This window comes from Marmota flaviventris, chromosome 11, assembly GCF_047511675.1.
Source record: "Marmota flaviventris isolate mMarFla1 chromosome 11, mMarFla1.hap1, whole genome shotgun sequence".
Lineage (NCBI taxonomy): Eukaryota > Metazoa > Chordata > Mammalia > Rodentia > Sciuridae > Marmota > Marmota flaviventris.
Window position 1 is genome coordinate 38,475,510 of NC_092508.1, and position 24,327 is coordinate 38,499,836.

Consider the following 24,327-nt stretch of genomic DNA (forward strand, 5'->3'; position numbering starts at 1 on the left):
CAAAGTGTAATAAAGCTATAAAAAAGTTTATATTTTTAAAGTTATGGTAAAGTAAATATGAAAATTACCATTATAACTATTTTTAGTAGTACAGTTCAGTAGAAATGAATACATTGACACTGCTATGTATTTATATTTCTTAAATTTCATTGAAATTTTTTAATAGTTTATAAATTGGCAAAATCCACAAATATCTCATCATATTTGCCAATTCACCTTTTTAAAAAAAATTTTTGTAGTTGTAGATGGACAGAATGACTATGTTTAATTTGTTTTTTATTTTTATGTGGTGCTGAGGATCAAACCCAGTGCCTCATGCATGCTAAGCAAGTGCTCTGCCACTGAGCTACAGCCCCAGCCCTAGCCCCAATTCACCTTTTCAAACTATAATAACTTGCAAGAAATGATTACTTAGTTCCTAATACCTAGTGTTATCCAGAATATGCAACTTATTTATCTAAATTTTTTTCCTAAAGTTTTTAAGATAAACAATAAGGACTGTAAAAAACAACATGAATGAGAAAATATGACTTAGTAAACAGAGGAAAACTTACCTTATTGTCTTCGACCAACTTGGAAATGAGGTCATCTCTAGAAACTAAAAACAAAAATCCATATAATTATGACAATAATAACTTACTACACTGAAAACACAAGATATTTTCCTCCTCAGAAACTAAGTTTTTTAATCAATATTTTGTGAAAGAAGAATTCAAAGATTCTATTCTGATTTTCATAGGCCAAAAACTATTATAAAATCATCAATAAACTAGTCTATAGTCATTTACAGTGGTAAATGAGACAACATTTTATCTACTCAATGCATTGATGATGAGTCTGAGGGATGTTAAACCAGGAAGAGGGCTGAACAGAAGTTTTTTGTTGGAGAGATCACAGAAGTTTTTTGTTGGAGAGATTCAATAAAGGCAGGAAGATCAGTGTAAAACAGTGAGAGCTGGCTCTCTTAGGATAACAACAGGGCTGCAGAGGAAAAATGGACTTATGAAATAGTAAACAGAGAGGACTGTCAGGACTTGGTGGTTATCAGTAGGGTAAATGCAATAGAGGAGTCAAAGAGAATCTATCGCATTCGAACTTGGGATGCAGGACCCGTCAACTGTGAAATACAGGGCAAAGAGAATGTTTAGAGGCTAGAATGGGTAAAAATGAATAAACTCTTAAGTTTTCCATATGCTCTGATGCATCTGAAGAGCATTCAAATATACATGTTTAGTTGGCAGTAAGATACTGGTCTAACAAGGTATGATGGTACACAACTATAACACCAGATACTCAGGAAGTTAAGGCAGAAAGTTCAAGGCAAGCCTGGGCAACTTAGAAAGACTTTATCTCAAAATAAAAATTTTTTAAAGGGCTGGGAATGTAGCTTAGCAGTAGAGTGCTTCTCTGGTATGAACAAGGACCTGGGTTCAATGTCTACCACCTCAAAAAATAAAATAAAAAGATACGAGTCTGGAGCTCAGAAGGGATTTTATGTGGGGGGAAAGACATTTGAAACCACTCAGGAGCATAGGCAATAAAAAGAAAATAAAAAGCAGAAAATTGGGGAACAGTTTGGCATTATACACTTTAGTCAAAAAATATAAACTTTCACCTGTGTGGTGGCGCATCCCTGTAAACCCAGGGTCTTGAGAGGCTGAGGCAGGAGGATTACAAGTTTAAGGGCCACCTCAGCAACTTAGTGAGGCCCTAAGCAATCTAGCAAAACCCTGTCTCAAAATAAAAAATAAAAAGGGGTTGGGATGTGGCTCAGTGGTATAGCGTCCCTGGGTTCAATCACCAGTTACCAAAAACAAACTTTTCTGAGAGTAATTAGACTTTGTAGATACTGCCAAAAAATATTTTAGTTTTTTTTTTACTTCAATGCTAAAGTCAGAAAATTATGAAAACTGACATTTTATATAGGATATACCTTATAAAAACCATACTTTTTGAATACATAAATCCATAACTCATTAAACTCTAATTAAAATGTGTGAAGAATCAAAAAGATAGACTATATGACCTATTTTGAAAGTTCTACTAATCAAAGAATGACAGAGGAGTGTTTATCTTGGGAGAACAATTTAATCACTTTAAGTAATAGGTATATAAATTTTTGTTACTACATGAAGTTAAAAAATTACATTTTAAAATTCATTGAAAATATTTAAAGGCATTTTTATTAATCCAGTTAGAATAACTATTTGTACCTTAAAGTAATAAAATTACTTATAGTAAAAAGTCTAGAATTAAAAATTCAGCACATAATTGATATTCATACTATATTCATATTTTCCTCATGTTAGTATGAATTACCATTGTTTTAACCTTCCTTTTTTTAATGGTCTTCACATATTCTTTACAAAATTAAACAATAAAGCATTAACCAATGTGAAAGCAACATTTTTAAAAAACCTCAATAAGATAGCCAACTAAAAGAAAGATCTGCAGTTTAGTCCCAGCTATTCTATTTGCTGTGTTATTGGGTTCAGTCTCTCTGATCTTTTTATTCTTCTGTGTAATAGGTATATTTTCTTATCTTTCTGAAAAGACTGCTGTAAGGCTCAACTGAGATAATATGGAAGCATCATAAAATGCAACATACATTTTTGTAGGCACATGATTATAAGAAGACAGAAGGTTTTCTTGGGCCATTGCCAGAGAACTTCATATAGTAATTCATTACCTAACAACTTTAAGGAAAGTTATTTTCCACTAAAAAGAGTAAATCAAATGGTGGGCATAGTGGCACATGCCCATAATCCCAGCTACTCCAAAGGGTGAAAACAAGAGGCTTGCAAGTTCAAGGCCAGCCTTGGCAACTTAATGAGACCCCATCTTAAAAAAAAAAAAAAAAGAGAGATAGGGATGTAGCTCAGTGGTAGAGCACTTGCCTAGCATGTACAATGCCCATGGGTTCAATTCCCAGTAACACACACACACACACACACAAAGTGGAACTAGAAAAATCAAAACATTGATCAGATTACTCTTTGCTTTATTTTTTATAATTTTCTTTTCCTTTATGCTATTCCCTTGCCCCAATACAGCAAGAGAGCAGAGAAGGTGCAACAGAAGGAATACGGGACTTAAAGGGTTAAAAGATCCAGGTTTAGGCTTCGCTTTGCCATTTCTTTGTTCAAATAATTTTGAATAGCCGTGGCTAGCTTTGAGTATTAAATAATTTTTGTAAAAACCATGATACACATGACTCTTCATGATTTCTATAGTTGAAACTACTTAAAAATTGCTTTACAATGACATATTAACAAAATGGTAAGACAAAGAGCTGATGAGTTAGAAGCAGCATGATTGAGTACCTATACTCAGGATCAAATCTAGGCTCTTCCATTTACCAGCTGTGTCACTCATCTCTATAAAATGAGGGAAACAGTCTAAATACTATTTAAGTATCTGACAACTACCCATCTCTACAAATATAGGTTAACCAAAACATATTGATAACCTGAAGAATGGAGAGTTTGACATGAGGAATTGACAGAATCTGTAGTTAGCAAGAACAGACTTATTTCCTTATTAATATTTTATTATCCAGTATTCAATCTAAATATCTGGAAACCAAATGTTCCCAAGTACCCAAACACTTAAATAAGAAGGGAAAATAATGTAAAAGAATAGTTTACAACAAATAGGGTGCTAATTTTATTACCAACATTGATTTTTGTTTCAGTGTTATAGGTAGAAAAGAAATCAGCAGTTACTTACATACAGAACTGTGGGAAATGCCAGTAACACTGGCTACTTCAAGAATTTGGGATCATAGGAGTTTTTGCATGAAATCTCAAAGTACTAACAAAAGTGTGACTTCTAGCATCTATGTTCATACTTAGATCAGACTTGAGCTGTGAGATAGCCATCTCCAACTCTTCTTTTTTCTGTTGCTCCTGTGCCAGTAGTTCTTGGGTGGCCTGTATAGAACTGCGTAAGGCAACACAGTTTTGCTGCAAAATGTGCACCTGAAATTGTAAAAGAAAAACTCATTTTCTGTGAAGATTTCTAATAAATGACCTTATAGAACTTGTGGAAGGCAGAATTTCCAACCTCAATGTCACTGAAGAGAAAAGAGGAGTATTTAATATGTTGTCACAGTTAAAATCTCAACAGAAGCTGGGCATGGTGGCTTATGTCTGTTACCCAGTGATTGGGGAGGCTGAAACAGGAGGATCCCAAATTCAAGAACAGCCTTAGCAACTTATGAGACCCTTTCTCAAAATAAAACAAACAAATAAGAAGGATTGGGGATAAATCACAGTGGTATAGCGCTCGTGTGTTTAATACCCAGTACGGTCCCCCATGCCCCCCCAAAAAACCACTCAACAGAATGCAGTGCCTTATAACAGAGCTGTCCAATAGAACTTCTGTGCATTCTTCAACACAATAGTCACTAGCCACAAGAGGCTAATGAGCAGGTACAATGTGGCCAGAGTGAGGAATTGAATTTAAATAGCTTAAGTGGCTAATGACTATCACACAGGCAGTAAAAGTTACAGCAAAAAAGAACCATTTCTAAATTCCTTAAGTAGAATCCTTTTAATAATTCTGCTGTTAATGGCAGTCATTGGTTAAAATATTAAAAATTATAAAATCTAATTATGGGTATTAAATATGAAAATACAATTGCCCTGGGTAGTTAGAATTTAAAGTATTCTAACGTACATATAGATATTTCAAATACTACAATGAAGGCAAAAATATTGTGTTAAAATTATAAATGAAATCAGCAGTGTAAATACATTCTTGATTGTTTTACTTATTAACATTCTTTGAATGTTAACATTGTTAGTTCAGGTTAGTCTTTATTTTCTATCCAGATCATATACATAGCCCAGCGCAATGCCTTTCAAAATCAATGCCTGTAGTAAAGACTGCTTGGTGTAGAAGAAAGATATTGTACCAGGAGTTAGGAGTTCACCTCTATAATACCTGAAACAAATTAATTTCTCTGGTGCTTCACATTCTCATTCATAAATGAAGAGTATTACAATACATAATATTAGAGTCCTTTCTTATTTTGCACTAATTTTTTAAAAATCATACTAAGAATGCTAATAGGTCACTAAAGAAAACTAAACAATAAATCTAGAAGAAATTAGCAAAATAAAAAGTTTATTGATGAAGTTATCAGTTTTTCTTTTTTTTATTTCCCTAATATAAATAAGGAGAAGAAATCTACCTGTTTCCGTTCTTCTTCCACTGTTGATCCCATTTCCTGTATTTTGAGTAGCATGACTGATTCAGATTTCTCAAGAGATTCCCTGAAGTGCTTCTCCTGAGCCAGTTGTCTCCTTAGCTATAGAACAATACTGCAGTTAGCAAGACCAATTGAACATATGTCTAATGAACAGCAAAGTTACCATGAAAAGTTTCCCAGACATGTTATCTCATCCCCAAATGTTCTTCTTTCATTTATGACTACTCAGAAACATGCTGGTTTCTCCCTGATGGATGGCTTTCTAGGAAACAGTCAAACTGGGTTGCTCTCATCTTCATACTGTTAAGTCTGTTTTCCAAATTGTCTGTTAAGACCCAATAGAGGAAGCTGGAAGCAGCACTTAGGAAAAGGAAAATAGTAGACCAGAATGGAAAGAAATTAGAGCACACAGCCAAGTAGTAAGGATAAGTATTGCTTCATGGAATGTTGCATGTATGCAATTCATGTCCTGCAATGGATTGTAATAAAAAAAGTTTAAAAAACACAAATACCAGATTTCAGTAACATATTATTTCTGAATTTTCTGAATTTTTGTCAACTCTTATTTTCTCATATTTTGATACTTTTATATATTTTAATCTATTGTACTATAGCCATGCCTCTAAAAGCTATTTCAATTATTTTGTAATTTAAAGGTCTAAATAATGTAGCAACTTTTAAGGAGAAGACAAGACTGATACTCATTGAGAACCTGTGCACTGTGGTATTGTGACATAAGATATATATTATATTTGGTCTCTGCTCCTGGCTCTTGGCATGCAGCTACTAAAACCTTTAGGATCTCCAGGTAAGGGCATCTTTCATATGTTATGACATGATTATGAGATGACTGTGGCTGGGGTCCCCTACATAGCTTCAGCATAGAGGCTGGTCAGAAAGGCATGATCAGTGATTTAGAAACTTTGGTCCTACCTGCCAGCCTCTGGGAAGGTGAGGGGGCTGAAGGTTGAGTTGATCATTAGTGACCAATGATGTAATAAAACATGCCTAAGTAATGAAGCCTCAACAAAAACTCAAGAGAGCCAAGTTTTAAGAGCTTACAGATAGCTGAACACCTGCAGGTGACTAGAGGGGGTGCTGGGAGAGAGCTCAGAAGCTCTACCTCATTTCTCACATGCCTTGCCTATGCATCTGTTCCCTGGCTGTTCATCTGTATTCTCTGTAACACAGGTGCAGTATTCCTCATTCAAAATGCTTGGGACATAACTCTCTATCATATCAGCCTAGGAACCAATTCTCTCAAAAAGCACAAGAAGTAAAATCAAGAATTAATAAATGGGCTGCTATCAAACTAAAAAGTTTCTACACAACAAAGGAAACAATCAAGAACATGAAGAGAGAACCTACAGAATGGGAAAAAATCTTCACCACCTGTACCTCAGATAGAGCATTAATCTCCAGGATATATAAAGAACTCAAAAACACAATAAAAAAACACCAGATAACCTAATCAATAAATGGACAAAAGAACTGAACAGGCACTTCATAGAAGAATAAATACAAGAAGTCGTTTTCGATTGATCGCAGCTCATTCAGCCATAGAATGGGTAATTTCAGGCTGCCATTCGCCTGCGGCTTGCAGACAAATTACTCAGGCTCAGTGCTAAATAGCCCGCGGAAACTGCTTCTTGGAGCCTGCTCTTATCAGAGCATGCACCGAGCACGGAGCGGCCGAGTTCCGGCTCCCGGAACTGCTCTGGCCCAGGGCTAAGGAGCCCGCGGAAACTGCTTCTCGGTCCGGGTCCTGCTGAGTACTGTGGAGGTAAATACCAACCGAGCCTTTGTGGGCAGTGGCAACGGGACTGAGACGGGGCTTGTGAGGGCCGGTCAGAACACACCCGTTGCTTTGGTCACCCGGCAAAGGGAACGAAATGCTGCCATTCGCATGGGATACCAACATGGCAGAGATCTGATGTAATCAGAAAGCGGCGGAGGAGAGAACTTCATCAATACCAGTGGCGACAGAAACAGTTGGTCTCCTGGTAGGGAGGGTGAGTCACAGACACCCGAGTCTTTCTTGCTTTGTGGTCGAGCCTGAGGGGAGGAGCGGGGCCGCCGCCTGCGCCCGGAGCACGCCCAGCAGCTCGACGGCGTGGTGGTCGTGTGACCCCAATGGGAGTGGGGGCGGAGCGGAGCCGCCACCTGCGCCTGCAAGGTGGGCAGACCTGCAACAGACCAGCAGGACAGGCCCAGTGGACCGCGGGCGTGGTAGGAGGGGCAGGGCAGAGCCGCCGCCCACGCCTGCAAGGTAGGCAGACCTGCAACAGACCAGCAGATCAGGCCCACCGGCCTGCGAGCGTGGTACACAGGTCACCCCAACTGGAGTAGGGGCAGAGCAGAGCCTTCGCCCGAGCCCAGATCAGGCCCAGCAGCCCGCCAGTGTGGTGGTCACGTGACCCCAATTGGAGTGGGGGCAGAGCGGAGCCGCCACCCGTGCCCGCAGGGTGGGCAGACCTGCGACCAACCTGCAGAACAGGCCCAGTGGTCCGCGGACGTGGTAGGAGGGGCAGGGCAGAGCCGCCGCCCGCGCCTGCAAGGTAGGCAGACCTGCGACAGACCGGCGGATCAGGCCCAGAGGCCTGCTGGCGTGGTACACACATCACCCCAATTGGAGTAGGGGCAGAGCAGAGCCGCTGCCCGCGCCCGGAACAGGCCCAGCGACCTCCCGGCGTGGTAGTCACGACACCCCAATTGGAGTAGGGGCAGAGCAGAGTCGCCACCCGTGCCCGAAAGGTGGGCAGACCTGCGACCGACCAGTGGAACAGGCCCATTGGCCTGCCGGCGCGACAGACACATCAACCCATTTGGAGTAGGGGCAGAGCAGAGCCGCCGCCCATGCCCACAAGGTAGGCAGACCTGCGACCGACCTGTGGAACAGGCCCAGCGGCCGGCCGGGGTGGTAGGCACGTCATCCCAATTGGAGTAGGAGCAGAGCAGAGCCTTCGCCCGCGCCCAGAACAGGCCCAGCAGTCCGCGGGTGTGGTAGACAAATCACACCAATTGGAGGAGGGGCAGAACAGAGCCGCCGCCCGCGCCTGCAGGGTAGGCAGACCTGCAACCAACCGGCGGATCAGGCCCGGTGGCCTGCCGGCGTGCTACACACGTCACCCCAATTGGAGTAGGGGCAAAGCAGAGCCGCCGCCCGCGCCCAGAACAGGCCCAGTGACCTCCCGGCGTGGTAGGCACGACACCCCAATTGGAGTAGGGGCAGAGCAGAGCCGCCACCCGCGCCCAAAAGTTAGGCAGACCTGCGACCGACCAGCAGAACAGGCCCAGAGGCCTGCCGGTGCAACAGACACGTCACCCCATTTGGAGTAGGGGCAGAGCAGAGCGGCCGCCCGTGCCCGCAAGGTAGGCAGACCTGCAACCGACCGGTGGAACAGGCCCAGCGGCTGGCCGGGGTGGTAGGCACGTCACCCCAGTTGGAGTAGGAGCAGAGCAGAGCCATTGCCCGCGCCCAGAACAGGCCCAGCGGTCTGCGGGTGTGGTAGACAAGTCACACCAATTGGAGGAGGGGCAAAGCAGAGCCGCCGCCCGCGCCGGCAAGGTTGGCAGACCTGCAACCGACCGGCGGATCAGGCCCTGTGGCCTGCCGGCGTGGTATACACATCACCCCAATTGGAGTAGAGGCAGAGCAGAGCTTTCGCCCGCGCCCGGGTCAGGCCCAGAAACCCGCCGGCACGGTAGTCACGTCACCCCAATTGGAGTAAGGGCAGAGCAGAGCCGCCTCCCGCGCCCGGAATAAGCCCAGCGACCCGCCGGCGTGGTAGACACGTCACCCCAATTGGAGTAAGGGCTGAGGAGAGCTGCCGCCCGCGCCTGCAAGGTAGGCAGACCGCCGCCCGACCCTGCAAGGGAGACTTTTCAACTATACAAGAGCAATATACATATATAGGGGAAAAAAACATTTAAAAAACACAACAGTTTCACCAAGCAGAAAGAAACGCAAGCAGTATGAAAAGACAAGGAAAGAAAGGACCACAAGCAATGCAGGTCAACTCAACTTTAGAAGAGGTAACAGCTGCAGCAGATGGAATGTCAGATAAAGAATTCAGGATATACATGCTTCAGATGATCTGGAGTATCAAGGAAGACATTAGACAGCAAAATCAGACAATGAAAGATCACTTCGACAATGAATTACACAAACAAATCCAGGAAGCAAAAGATCAACTATACAGGGAGATAGAGGTTATAAAAAACAAACAAACAGAAATCCTAGAAATGCAGGAAACAATAAACCAACTTAAAAACTCAATTGAGAATACTACCAGCAGAGTAGAACACTTAGAAGATAGAACATCAGACAATGAAGACAAAGTATTTCAACTTGAAAAGAACATAGACAGCTCAGCAAGACTGTTAAGAAACCATGAGCAGAACATCCAAGAAATATGGGATAACATTAAGAGACCAAACTTAAGAGTCATTGGGATACAGGAAGGTATAGAACTCCATACCAAAGGAATGAGCAATTTATTCAATGAAATAATACGAGAAAACTTCCCAGACTTGAAGAATGAGACAGAATCCCAAATTCTAGAAGCCTGCAGGACGCCGAATGTGCAAAATCATAAGAGATCCACACCTAGACACATTATAATGAAGATGCCCAACATACAGAATAAGGAGAGAATTTTAAAAGCTACAAGAGAAAGGAAGCACATTACATTTAGGGGTAAGCCAATCAGGATAACAGCTGATCTTTCAACACAGACTCTGAAAGCTAGAAAATCCTGGAATAACATATTTCAAACACTGAAAGAAAATGGGTTCCAACCAAGAATTGTGTATCCAGCGAAATTAACCTTCAGGATGGAAGATGAAATTAAAACCTTCCACGATAAACAAAAGTTAAAAGAATTTGCAGCTAGAAAACCATCTCTTCAAAACATCCTCGGCAAAACATTACAGGAAGAGGAAATGGAAAATAACAATGAAAACCAACAGTGGGAGGTAGGACAGTAAAGGGGGGGAAAATAATCAAAGAGGAAAACAAACCATGTTTAGTAACAGAAATAAACAAATATGGCTGGAAGAACAACCCATATCTCAATAATAACCCTAAATGTTAATGGCTTAAACTCACCAATTCAGAGACACAGGCTATTAGAATGGATCACAAAACAAGACCCAACAATATGGATCCATCTCAAAAATAGATCATATATTATGTCACAGGGCAACTCTTAGACAATATAAAGGAGTAGAGATAATACCATGCATCTTATCTGATCATAATGGAATGAAACTGAAAATCAACGATAAAAGAAGGAAGGAAAAAGCATGCATCACTTGGAGAATGAACAATAGGCAACTGAATGATCAATGGGTTATAGAAGACATCAAGGAGGAAATTAAAAAATTCTTAGAGATAAATGAAAACACAGACACAACATATCGGAATCTATGGGACACATTGAAAGCAGTTCTAAGAGGAAAATTCATTGCTTGGAGTTCATTCCTTAAAAAAAGAAAAAAACCAACAAATAAATGATCTCATACTTCATCTCAAAATCCTAGAAAAAGAAGAGCAAAACAACAGCAAAAGAAGTAGAACAAGAAATAATTAAAATCAGAGCTGAAATTAATGAAATCGAAACAAAAGAAACAATTGAAAAACAAAACTAAAAGTTGGTTCTTTGAAAAAATAAATAAAATCGACAGACCCTTAGCCATGCTAGCGAAGAGAAGAAGAGAGAGAACTCAAATTACTAGCATACGGGATGAAAAAGGCAATATCACAACAGACACTTCAGAAATACAGAAAATAATCAAAAATTATTTTGAATCCTTATACTCCAATAAATTAGAAGATAGTGAAGGCATAGATAAATTTCTTAAGTCATATGATCTGCCCAGATTGAGTCAGGAGGATATAGACAACCTAAACAGACCAATATCAATTGAGGAAATAGAAGAAACCATCAAAAGACTACCAACTAAGAAAAGCCCAGGACCGGATGGGTATACAGCAGAGTTTTACAAAACCTTTAAAGAGGAACTAACACCAATACTTTTCAAGCTACTTCAGGAAATAGAAAAAGAGGGAGAACTTCCAAATTCATTCTACAAGGCCAACATCACCCTGATACCTAAACCAGACAAAGACACTTCAAAGAAAGAAAACTACAGACCAATATCTCTAATGAACCTAGATGCAAAAATCCTCAATAAAATTCTGGCGAATCGGATACAAAAACATGTCAAAAAAATTGTGCACCATGATCAAGTAGATTTCATCCCTGGGATGCAAGGCTGGTTCAATATAAGGAAATCAATAAATGTTATTCACCACATCAATAGACTTAAAAAAAGAACCATATGATCATCTCGATAGATGCGGAAAAAGCATTCGACAAAGTACAGCATCCCTTTATGTTCAAAACTCTAGAAAAACTATGGATAACAGGAACATACCTCAATATTGTAAAAGCAATCTATGCTAAGCCTCAGGCTAGCATCATTCTGAATGGAGAAAAATTGAAGGCATTCCCTCTAAAATCTGGAACAAGACAGGGATGCCCTCTCTCTCCACTTCTGTTCAACATACTTCTCGAAACACTGGCCAGAGCAATTAGACAGACGAAAGAAATTAAAGGCATAAAAATAGGAAAAGAAGAACTTAAAAATTATCACTATTTGCAGGTGACATGATTCTATACCTAGCAGACCCAAAGGGGTCTACAAAGAAACTATTAGAGCTAATAAATGAATTCAGCAAAGTGGCAGGATATAAAATCAACACGCATAAATCAAAGGCATTCCTGTATATCAGCGACAAATCCTCTGAAATGGAAATGAGGACAACCACTCCATTCACAATATCTTCAAAAAAAATAAAATACTTGGGAATCAACCTAACAAAAGAGGTGAAAGACTTATACAATGAAAGCTACAGAACCCTAAAGAGAGAAATAGAAGAAGATCTTAGAAGATGGAAAAATATACCCTGTTCATGGATAGGCAGAACTAACATCATCAAAATGGCGATATTACCCAAAGTTCTCTATAGGTTTAATGCAATGCCAATCAAAATCCCAACGGCATTTCTTGTAGAAATAGAGAAAGCAATCATGAAATTCATATGGAAAAATAAAAGACCCAGAATAGCAAAAACAATGCTAAGCAGGAAGTGTGAATCAGGCGGTATAGCGATACCAGACTTCAAACTATACTACAGAGCAATAGTAACAAAAACAGCATGGTACTGGTACCAAAACAGGCGGGTGGACCAATGGTACAGAATAGAGGACACAGAAACCAATCCACAACACTACAACTATCTTATATTTGATAAAGGGGCTAAAGGCATGCAATGGAGGAAGGATAGCATCTTCAACAAATGGTGCTGGGAAAACTGGAAATTCATATGCAACAAAATGAAACTGAATCCCTTTCTCTCACCATGCACAAAAGTTAATTCAAAATGGATCAAGGAGCTTGATATCAAATCAGAGACACGCCATCTGATAGAAGAAAAAGGTGGCTACGATCTACATACTGTGGGGTCGGGCTCCAAATTCCTCAATAGGACACCCATAGCACAAAAGTTAATAACTAGAATCAACAAATGGGACCTACTCAAACTAAAAATTTTTTCACAGGAAAAGAAACAATAAGAGAGGTAAATAGGAAGCCTACATCCTGGGAACAAATCTTTACTCCTCACACTTCAGATAGAGCCCTAATATCCAGAGTATACAAAGAACTCAAAAAATTAGACAATAAGAGAACAAACAACCCAATCAACAAATGGGCCAAGGACCTGAACAGACACTTCTCAGAGGAGGACATACAATCAATCAACAAGTACATGAAAAAATGCTCACCATCTCTAGCAGTCAGAGAAATGCAAATCAAAACCACCCTAAGATACCATCTCACTCCAGTAAGATTGGCAGCCATTATGAAGTCAAACAACAACAAGCGCTGTCGAGGATGTGGGGAAAAGGGTACACTTGTACATTGCTGGTGGGACTGCAAATTGGTGCGGCCAATTTGGAAAGCAGTATGGAGATTTCTTGGAAAGCTGGGAATGGAACCACCATTTGACCCAGCTATTCCCCTTCTCGGTCTATTCCCTAAAGACCTAAAAAGAGCATGCTACAGGGACACTGCTACATCGATGTTCATAGCAGCACAATTCACAATAGCAAGACTGTGGAACCAACCTAGATGCCCTTCAATAGACGAATGGATAAAAAAATGTGGCATTTATACACAATAGAGTATTACTCTGCATTAAAAAATGACAAAATCATAGAATTTGCAGGGAAATGGATGGCATTAGAGCAGATTATGCTAAGTGAAGCTAGCCAATCCCTAAAAAACAAATGCCAAATGTCTTCTTTGATATAAGGAGAGTAACCAAGAACAGAGTAGGGACGAAGAGCATGAGAAGAAGTTTAACATTAAACAGGGATGAGAGGTGGGAGGGAAAGGGAGAGAGAAGGGAAATTGCATGGAAATGGAGGGAGACCCTCAGGGTTATACAAAAGTACATACAAGAGGAAGTGAGGGGAAAGGGAAAAATAATACAAGGGGGAGAAATGAATGACAGTAGAGGAGGTAGAGAGAGAAGAGGGGAGGGGAGGGGAGGGAAGGGGAGGGGAGGGGAGGGGAGGGGGATAGTAGAGGATAAGAAAGGCAGCAGAATACAACAGACACTAGTATGGCAATATGTAAATCAATGGAGTGTAACTAATGTGATTCTGCAATCTGTATATGGGGTAAAAATTGGAGTTCATAACCCACTTGAATCAAAGTGTGAAATATGATATATCAAGAACTATGTAATGTTTTGAACAACCAACAATAAAAAATTAAAAAAAAATACAAGAAGTCAACAAATATATGAAAAAATGTTCAACATCTCTAGCAATAGAGAAATGCAAATTAAAACTACACTGAGATTCCATCTTACTTCAGTCAGAATGGCAATTATCAAAAAGACAAGTAACAATAAATGTTCGCAAGAATGTGAGGGAAAAGGTATACACTATATTGCTGGTGGGACTGAAAATCGTTGCAACCACTAGGGAAAGCAGAATGGAGAGTCCTCTGGAAACTTGGAATGGAACCACCATTTGACTCAGTTATCCCACTCCTCAGCATATACCCAAAAGATGTAAAATCAACATACTATAGTGACACAGCCACATCAGTGTTTATAACAGCTCAATTCACAATAGCTAAGCTATGGAATCAACCTAGGTGCACTTTAACAGATGAACCGATAAAGAAAATGTGGTACATATCCACAATGGAATATTACTCAGCCATAAAGAAGAATGAAATTCTGTCATTTGTTGGTAAATGGATAAACTGGAGACCATCATGCTAAGTAAAATAAGCTAATCCCCAAAAAATCAAAGGCTGTATATTCTCTCTGATATGTGGATGCTGACTCACAATAGGTAGGGGCACAGGAATGGGAGGTTCACCAGACTAGACAATGTCACCCACATCCTGCGCGGGCGACAGAAGTAAGGCCACTCCGGGTGAATTGGGCTGGGAACGAAAAAACCACACAAACACGAAAATATCTTTTTCTCAATTGTGGTGGTCAGGAAGGCTCTGCAACCTCAAAGATCAGCTCCAACACTGGAAAGAGGGCAAGGAGAGCAAGAGAGGCAAGCAAAAGAGTGAGCACACCTGAACCCCTCCCACCATTTATTGGGGAAAAGCTATTCATTGAATATTCCACCCAAATAAGGCAAGAGATTGGGTTTCAAAGGGTGGCGTCTTGCTTAGCAATGTCTTGTGGTCAGAAGGTTGACTGACATCTTGGAAAGCCACACCCACCTCAGGTGCTGTGTGGGATCACAGTAAAGGAGAAAAAAGGCACACATGCGACACACAGCCCAATTAGGCAGCAACATCAGGCCAGTCCCCTCATACCACTCAAATGCACATAGCTCACACACAGAGCCCATGGATAGCTCGCAACAGGACAGGACAGAGTCAAGGGAAGGGAGGGGTATGGGAATGGGAAAGACAAGAGAATGAATCAGACATAACTTTCCTATGTTCATACATAAATACATGATCAGTGTAACTCCACATCATGTATAACCACAAAAAATTGGAAGCTATACTCCATGTATGTATGTCAAAATACATTCTACTGTCATGTAACTAAAAAGAATTTTAAAAATTTTTAAAAAGACAAGTTGCAGATTGGCAGATAATACTTGCATAACAAATATTTCATGAAGAACCTGTACCTATTATCTGTTGCTATAACAAAACCCCTGAGGTTAAATAATGTATAAAGGAATGAGATTTATCTAGTTCATAGTTTTGGAGACTGAAAGTCCAAGATTGGATGGCCCCATATGTTCAACATCTGTGTGGGGCAGATGGCATCACAATAGAAGAAATGCTTTTAGAAAGATCACACAGCAAGAGAGAAAGCCAGAGAGATCTGGGGTCAGGCTCACTCTTTTGTATAACAATCTGACTCTCTGAGGAACTGTGAGATCTGCATTAATCTCTTCCAAGCATGGTGTCCCCAGTGACCTAAACACCTTCCATAGATCCCACCTCTTAAAGTCCTGACTATCTCCTTATATCATGATACTGGAGATCAAGTTCCAACACATGCACCTTCAAAAATACACTCAAATTATATCCAAACCAAAGAATATTCAAAATATATAAAGAACTCTAAAAACTCCATATTAAAAAAACTTAGTTACAAAATGAAAAAAAGATCAGATACCAAAGAGGATATACAGGCAAATAAGCCTATGAAAAGGTCCTCAATGTTAAATATCATTAGGGAATTGCAAATTAAGACACAATACCAATACACACCTATTAAATGGCAAACAGTCCTGGCTGGTGGGTATCAATTATTTTGTGTGGGGGGATGGCAGTTTCTTAGAAAGCTAAACATAGGCTTACTATACAATCCAGCAATTATACTCCTAGGTTATTTACTCATATGAGTTGAAATCATATGCCACACAAAAACGTACACACACATATTTATAGTAGCTTTATTCATAATTTCCAATGATTGTTATCAACTAAGACATCTTTTAATAGACAAGTGCATGAACAAACTGTGGTACATACAATGCAGTATTTTTCAGGAATAAAAAGATATGAACTATCAAGCAATGAAAAGACATGAAGGAACTTTGAATGCATATGCTAAGTGGAAGAAAGGCAGTCCAAAAAGGGTACATACTGTATTACTCCAACTATAACAAAACTATAAATACTCTCTAAAAACAATGTTTGCCAGGGACTAGAGGGACAGGCAGAAGCTTTGAGTATGCAGACCACAGTGCCTCTTTAGAGCAGTGAAACTATTGTTTCTGACCCTGTAAGGTAGATAGATGGCATTATGTAGCACATTCATACATTGTTGGTGGGACACTTTATTGTGTACCCACTCTGGAAAGCAGTATGGAGATTCTTCAAAAGAATAGGAATAGAACTAACATATGACCCATCTATACCACTCTTTGGTATTTATCCAAAAGAACTAAAATCATGCTGTAGTAATACAGCCACTACAGCATATTATAGTAATAGCAGCACAACTCACAATAGCCAATTTATGAAACCAGCCTAGACCTGTCAACATATGAATGGATAAAGAAAATGTAGTATATATACAAAATGGAGTTTTATTCAGCCATAAAGAATAAAATTATAGTATTTGCCGGTAAATGGACAGAAGTGGAAACAACCATGATGAATGAAATAAGCCAGACTCAGAAATAAAGGATTGAATATTTTCTCTCATATGCAAAAACAGAGCAAAATAGGGGTGGGGGGAGATGGGGAATCCCATGAAAACAGAAGGGAGATCAGTGGAGCAGAGGAAAGGGATTGAGGGAAAGGGATGAGGGATGGGGAAGGGAGAAATGGTGGAATGAAATTGAATAAATAATGCTGTGTACATATATGAATATACCAAAGTGAATTTCACTTCATGTATATTTATAAAGAACTACTTAAAAAAAAAACTATAAGTAAATGGAAGGAAAACCAGTAGAGTAGAAAAAGGAGGCCAGGGGAAATGGGGAAGGGAAAAAGTTAGGGAAAGGAGAAGTACTGGGAAATTAATTGGAGCAAATTAGTCCACACATGTATGATTATGTCAAAATGAATCTCAATATTATAAATAACTATCGTGCACTAATAAAAACATTAAAAAAGAGAACTGTATAGAACCATAAGTGAAGTCTAATATAAACTACGGACTTTAAATAGTGAATCAATACTGGTTTATCAAATGTCAAAAACATACCATTCTAATGCAATAATATTAATACAACCAGAGAAGTGAAAAATTGTGCTCCATTTGTGTACAATGAATCGAAGACCATTCTTCTGTCATGTATAACTGATTAGAATAAAAATAAATAGATAATATTAATATAAGAAATTGGGAGTGGAGAGGAGTAAATGGGAACTCTGTTTTCTGCACAATTTTCTTTCTTTCTTTCTTTTTTTGCAGTAATGGGGATTGAACCCAGGGGTGCTCTCTACCAGGAGCTGAGATATGGTCTCACTAAGTTGCCCATGCTGGCCTTGTTGCTATTCCACCTGCCTCAGCTGGCTCTGCACAATTTTTCTATAAACTAAAAACTGCTCTAAACTATTAAAATATCTAAAAAAATAAAAAATATTTTTAACTATGAATAATCATGCTTTTATTATTAATTACTGGTAAATAAAGTTCTCTATGGAAGACAGTTTTAAAGATAGCAATATTTACCAACTGAAGAACTATCATCTATAATTTTTAAAAAAGTTTTGCATGAGAAATTTCCTAAAAAGTGTGTTTACTTCTCTGGTTTAAATAAAAGAATCTTTTAAATATAATTTGACCTTTTTAATTTGGACTAATACCTATTACTATTCTGTCAGGGATTACTGGGATTGTAAGGCCACTATATGATATACTGATTAGTAATTCTTCACTCTTCTGTTTTTAGCTGCAAATTTTTAGCCCTACAGTTTTTAGCAGTCACTCACGTGGTAATTCCCAGAACTTAAGCTGAAATTCAGGTTTCTAGATAAAATTAAATGACCTGTCTTATTAAAAAACTTTTTATGTTAAACACAATTTTGGATTAAAAGGCCTTTCTATGAAAGTGTCCACTTAATTGTTGTAGTATATGGGCAATAACATGAAAATGAGCAACCATATGTGGTAACTATTTCCTTCTTAGGTCAGAGGGCATTTATTTATCATGTCCAGTTTTATGGCAGTATTGAGACAAAAGGAAGTCTGTATTGCCAAGTAAAGGCAGACACTTTCACCTAAATTACATGGGGTGTATTTTTAGTATTCCTATTACATAGTCACATATTTTCTTCTTCAAAGGATTCTTTTCATTCTCTAAACTTTCTTGATTTCCCCTTTGCAATTCCAACGCCTCTGCCACCCTTCGGCATCTTTTTGTCTTACCTCCTGAATTTTAAGGTTCATTTTACGTTTTGTGGTCTTCAGTTCTTCTTCAATAATAGCTGCAGTATCCTAAAAAATAGGAAAAGAGGTTTTAAATAATCTAAAATGACAGGAATGATTTTCTCTATGGATTATCAGTTCAAATCAAGGCATTTTCCCAACATATTAAAAATAAAAACTATCTTTAATATGCTTATAAATATTCCTTATAAGTCTGAAGTAATTATTACATAAGATTTTATTACTTTGATTCACAGTGTCTATCATTTCACCTTTTAGATCATAAATAGTGATTAATCACACCCACCTTTCATGTAAAATTCAACAGAGGACAAGCTGGTAAATAATAGATATTTTTCTTATAGGGGAAATTTTCTAAGAATGATTTTGTCTAGCTTTAAATATTGTTCATGCTTAGGAGTTGAGGATGAAAACCATAGCTTCCATTACTTATTCTCTTCTTTATTATTAATGATAGTGGCACCACAATCCTAGATGTAAAATCTCAGACTCATTTTTGTCTTCTTTCCTACCTTATATCTCTACCTAATACCATATTTTACAATATCTTTCTTCACAATGTATCTCTTACCTCTTTCCTTTCAAAATGTCACAACCCCCAGTCAGACTTAATTTTTCTCAAGCCAAATAATGCAATAGATTCCTAATTGGTTTTCCTGCCTCTGATCTCCTTTCTCCATAATCAATAATGTATAATACCCCCAAATTAGCTTTTCCTATTTTTCTTTGTGATTTCTTAAACCCTTCCCACAGGCTCAGCCCAACTATTGATTATTCTATATGTTGATGACATTATTCTTGATATTCTCTACAATGTGTTCCCTAGCTAATGCCCAACTTATTTCCCACAAATTCTCATCCCTGTCAGGCTAGTTTATATATTTCACCCTAACTGCACCTGGAAGAAAGATGTAGGTTGAAACATGGGCTTCAGGAAGAAGATGAGCATGTGGTAATCTTGGACAAGTGACTTCTCCCTGCGTCCCAATAGTCTTATTGTTAAAAATAGGAATAGTAATATCCTACTTCATAAGGCCTTGCAAAATAGTATCTTGAATATCTATTATACTGCTTGGTCCCTGGAAAGAAAACAATACTCTGAGTTTCTTTTCCCAGCAGACCCTACTCTTTGCTGTCTCTGTGTGTGTTCTTGGAAATGTTCTTATCCCTCCACTTTGCCTTCGCAAGGTTCAGCTTCAGTCCTAGCTCTTTCCTGAAGCCTACCTAATCTCGTTAGATAAGGGATTTCTCACTTCTCAAATACACTGAATACAAAGGCCTTACTCTGCAATATTCATTTATTGTCTTAGACTGTCTTCTAGCATTTCCTACATTTATTTTTCACTATTTATCATTATATGCCTTGTTCTCCCAACTAGCATACAAGCTCTTGAAGAGCACACACTACCTCATACCTCTGGATGCTGTCTATTGTACAGGGTAAGGACTCTATTTAAAAAAAAAAATCAGGCTAGGGTGGAGCGCTTATTTTGGCTCAGTGGTTGAGTGCTTGCCTAGTACATGTGACGCACTGGGTTCAATCCCCAGCACCACATAAGAATAAATAAACAAAATAAAGCTATTTAAAACAATGATACCATGTTTTTTTAAAAAACAAACAAACAAAAAAAAAAACCACTGACAGCACACAGTGATTTTAGTTATCAATGCACGTAAATGTCAAATGCTAAGAATCCTCACATCAACACAAACTATTTGTTTGGAATTGGGGATTGAAGCCAGGGGCACTTTATCATTGGGCTACATCTCCAGCCATTTTTATTTTTCATTGTGAGACAGTTTCTCACTGTTTCTGAGGCTGACCTCAAACTTGTGATCCTCCTGCCTCTGCCTCCAGAGTTGCTGAGATTACAGGAATGCACCGCCATGACTAGAAACAGCTACTACTTTTAAAATCAGTTTTATGGGTCTGCTATTTCCTCCAGCTAATATACAAGAGTAAGTTTATACTTCAGAACTCTGGACTCAAACCTTTGTCTCTGAGGCAACTTCCACAGGGGCAGTCAAACTCTGCACTTCATCTTGTGCCTTGTCCTCTTCCTCTCTTACACCTTTCAGTTGTTGGCGCAAGTTCATCACTTCAAGATGCAACAGCTTCAGGTCCTTAGAATGTTCCTCCTGAATTGTGTTCAATCGATCCTTGAGAAAAGCTACCAGGCAGCACAAGAGGGGCATCAACAGTAGAAAGAAGGTCAGCCAAGGAAAAGAATCATAAACACATCAAGTACCCAACAGGATCAAATTTCTGATGATTCTCTTCCATATACCTGTTTTCTGTGGATTCAAATCCTTTTCAGTTTGCATGCGAAAGATATTCATCTTCAAGGACTGAATGAGGCTTTCCAGATGGCACATTCGATTTACCAGAAACTCACAGTTCTTCCATAAAAAATCTGTTTTTCCTGAACAAATTACTTCATTCTTGATAGGACCAAAGAGTTTCTGGCTGGAAGGCTCTTCTAAACCCTTTGGAGGTTCCAAATGGCCTCTGGACAAAGATCCAATACAACAATATTATGCAACGTTATTTGTAGTATGTTAATCCCAACCATTGAGTCAATGTAATCTTCCTAATAAGTAGAGAGTGACATCAGCAACACAGCAGAATAGGAAGCTCTTAACTCTCCCTCCACCTATGAAGGCACTAAATAAACATCTATACACACATTAATTCCCTGTAACAGAAAGTCAGAAATGAGTTGAGAGATAGTTATAAATAAGTCTGAAAAAATATCCACATCAAATGAATAGGAAAAACTGAAGCACAGTTGGGCACAAATGCCACCTGGGGAACTGCATGCTATAGTTAGGAAGGATTCCCCAACCCTAGCTTCTCCCTGATGGCACAGGATTTAGACTACACTTATAGCACTTTAACTCTAAGGCTCCCCATGGTGTGGCTCTTAATTCACCTAGCTCTAAGAGCAGCTGGGATTAAGTATATATATCTCTCCAGACCACAGAACAAAGTGGAGACATTATATGGGTGTGTGCACACTTCCAGGGATTATACACCTTCCAGATATATATATATATATATATATATACACACACATATATATATATCTCCCTGGATCACAGAATGAAGTATAAGTTTTTATGGGCATGCACAAAATTCCACAGCTTAATCCCTCAGGATCAAAGCAAAGAAAGGGACTAAAACTTAAAAGCTCCCAGTTTCTCTGTGAAAGGAATGTGCTAGAATACTCTGCCACTCTGTACTCTGATTAAAGACTGAAGATAACACAAATAAATGGAAAGATATCCTGGATTCATGATTAGAAGAATTAATATTGTTAAAATATCTACACTATCCAAAGCAATCTACTTAGTCAATGAAATCCCTATTAAAATCCTAATGACATTTTTCACAGAAATAGAAAAAAAAAAAACCCTTGAATTCATATGGAACAACAAAAGATCTATATATATAACTAAAGCAATCTTGAGAACAAAGCCGAAGACATCACACTATCTGATTTCAAACTACATAACAAAGTTGCAGGGTACTAGCATAAAAAGACACATCAAATAGGATGGCCCAGAAATAAACCCACACATTTATGGTACGTGGATTTTTGACAAAGGTACCCAGAATACACAATGGCAAAACAATAATCTTTTTGAAAAAAAAAAATGGACTAGGGAAACTAGCTTTCCACACACAGAAAAATGAAATTGGACCCTTGATTCACACCATGTGCAAAAAAAATTTATTAAAGACTTCAATATAGACCTGAAACTAAAACTACTAGAAGAAAATACAGGGGAAATCTCTGGTTTTGGTCTTGGCAATGGTTTCTTGGATGTGATTCCCACAGCACAGGAAACCAAAGCAGACAGACAGATGGGTTTGCATCAAACTACAAAGCTTCTGCACAGCAAAGGAAGCAAAAACATGAAGAAACAGCCCACACTGGAAAAAACATTTGCAAATCATAATCTGGTAAGGGCCTAATATTCAAAATACATGAAGAACTCAAACAACTCACCAGAAAGAAAATAAATAATTTGGTTAAAAAATGGACAAAGAAAATGAATAGACATTTCTCCAAAGATGACATTCAAATGGCCAATAGGGATATGAAAAAGTACTCATCCTTACTTGTCATCAGGTAAATGCAAATTAAAACCAGTGAGATATCATCTCACACTTGTTAGAATGGCTATTATCAAAAAGATGAAAGAAAACTATATTGATGAAGATGTGGAGAAAACTGTCAAAATTGTTAGTGAAATCTATATATTTGTACATCAATTTTCTAAAACAGTTCCTCAAAAAAACTAAAAATAGCATTAACATATGATTCAGCAATTCCACTTTGGGTATTTATCCAAAGTAATTGGAATCAGTATGTTGAAAAGCTATCTGAACTCCCAGGTTCGATGCAGCATTATTCACAATAGCCAAGATATGGAAACAACCTGAGAACCCATCAACAGATGAAGGGATAAAGAAAATATGAAACACACACAGTACAGAATATTATTCAGTCATTAAAAAAGGATGAAATTCTATCATTTGTGACCGAATGAATGAATCCTGAGGACATTATGCTAAGTGAAGTTAAGCTAGGTACAGAAGACCATATAATCTCACATCTTAAATTTTAAAAAGCCAACTCATAGCAGTGTTGAATAGTGATTATTAGTGGCTGGGGTTGGGGATACAGACAAGGAATAAGGAGATGTTAATCACAGGGTATAAAGTTTTAATCAGATAGGAGGAATAAGTTGTTTTTGCAATGCTTGGGATTGAATCCAAAGTTCATACATGCTAGGCAAGTGCTCTATCACTGAACTAAATTTCTAGCCCCTAGGTCTAATTGTTTTTCTTTTTCCTTTTATTTTTTTTTTGTTGTTGAGGGATTAGAGGAACAAGTTCTAATAATCAATTGTACAGCATTGGTGACTATAGTTAATAATTATGTCTTTTCTTTATCAAAACGGATAAAAGAGGGCTGGGGTTGTGGCTCAGTGGTGAGCGCTTGCCCAGCATGTGTGAGGCCCTGGGTTCGATCCTCAGCACCACATAAAAATAAATAAATAAAGTTATTGTGTCCAACTACAACTAAAAAATAAATATTTAAAAAAATAAACCAACAAAATGTATAATATTTTAAATTTTCTTACCACAAAGAAATAAGTAGATGAGGTGATAGATGTTAATTAGCTTGATTTAATCATCCCACAATGGATGTATGTATCATAACATCACAGTATACCCCATTTTTGTGAATGCTTATATTTTATATTGCCTCAACATCACTTTTAAGCTTAACTTTCTCATACCAGAAGCAGTGCCCTGTCACACTTGACAGTTTCCAATATTCTAACACACCTGAATGGCTCCAGCTGGTGGCCAGAGATAAAAATGCAGAAGTATCTCTTCTGCCTAATGGACTGAGCTCCCTGCTTTCTTTATGCTTCCTTTAAACAGACCATTCACATATCTGCCCACAAACTTCTCAGTCACAAGATGACCTCCTGGAACTAGTGCCTGCTTGCTTTAAATCTACCAAATAAAAGATCCCTGCAGGAAGTGTGTTTGGATAACACCTGGCTCCTATAACCAAATGGGTCCACAGGCTCTTTCTTATTAGCTTCTCCA

General features: G+C 38.6%; 1 protein-coding gene across 1 annotated transcript in view; it reads right to left on the reverse strand.

The window, feature by feature from the left end:
* Window positions 1-24,327, reverse strand: part of Ccdc150 (coiled-coil domain containing 150) — a 135,748-nt gene that overhangs the window by 103,809 nt on the left and 7,612 nt on the right. The window contains exons 3-8 of the mRNA XM_027925000.2: window positions 20,984-21,204; window positions 20,688-20,866; window positions 18,675-18,743; window positions 5,198-5,314; window positions 3,851-3,980; window positions 555-598 (exon numbers count right to left, since the gene is read on the reverse strand). Coding sequence (XP_027780801.2) covers window positions 555-598; window positions 3,851-3,980; window positions 5,198-5,314; window positions 18,675-18,743; window positions 20,688-20,866; window positions 20,984-21,204 — 760 coding nt within the window. The remainder of the gene's footprint in view (window positions 1-554; window positions 599-3,850; window positions 3,981-5,197; window positions 5,315-18,674; window positions 18,744-20,687; window positions 20,867-20,983; window positions 21,205-24,327) is intronic.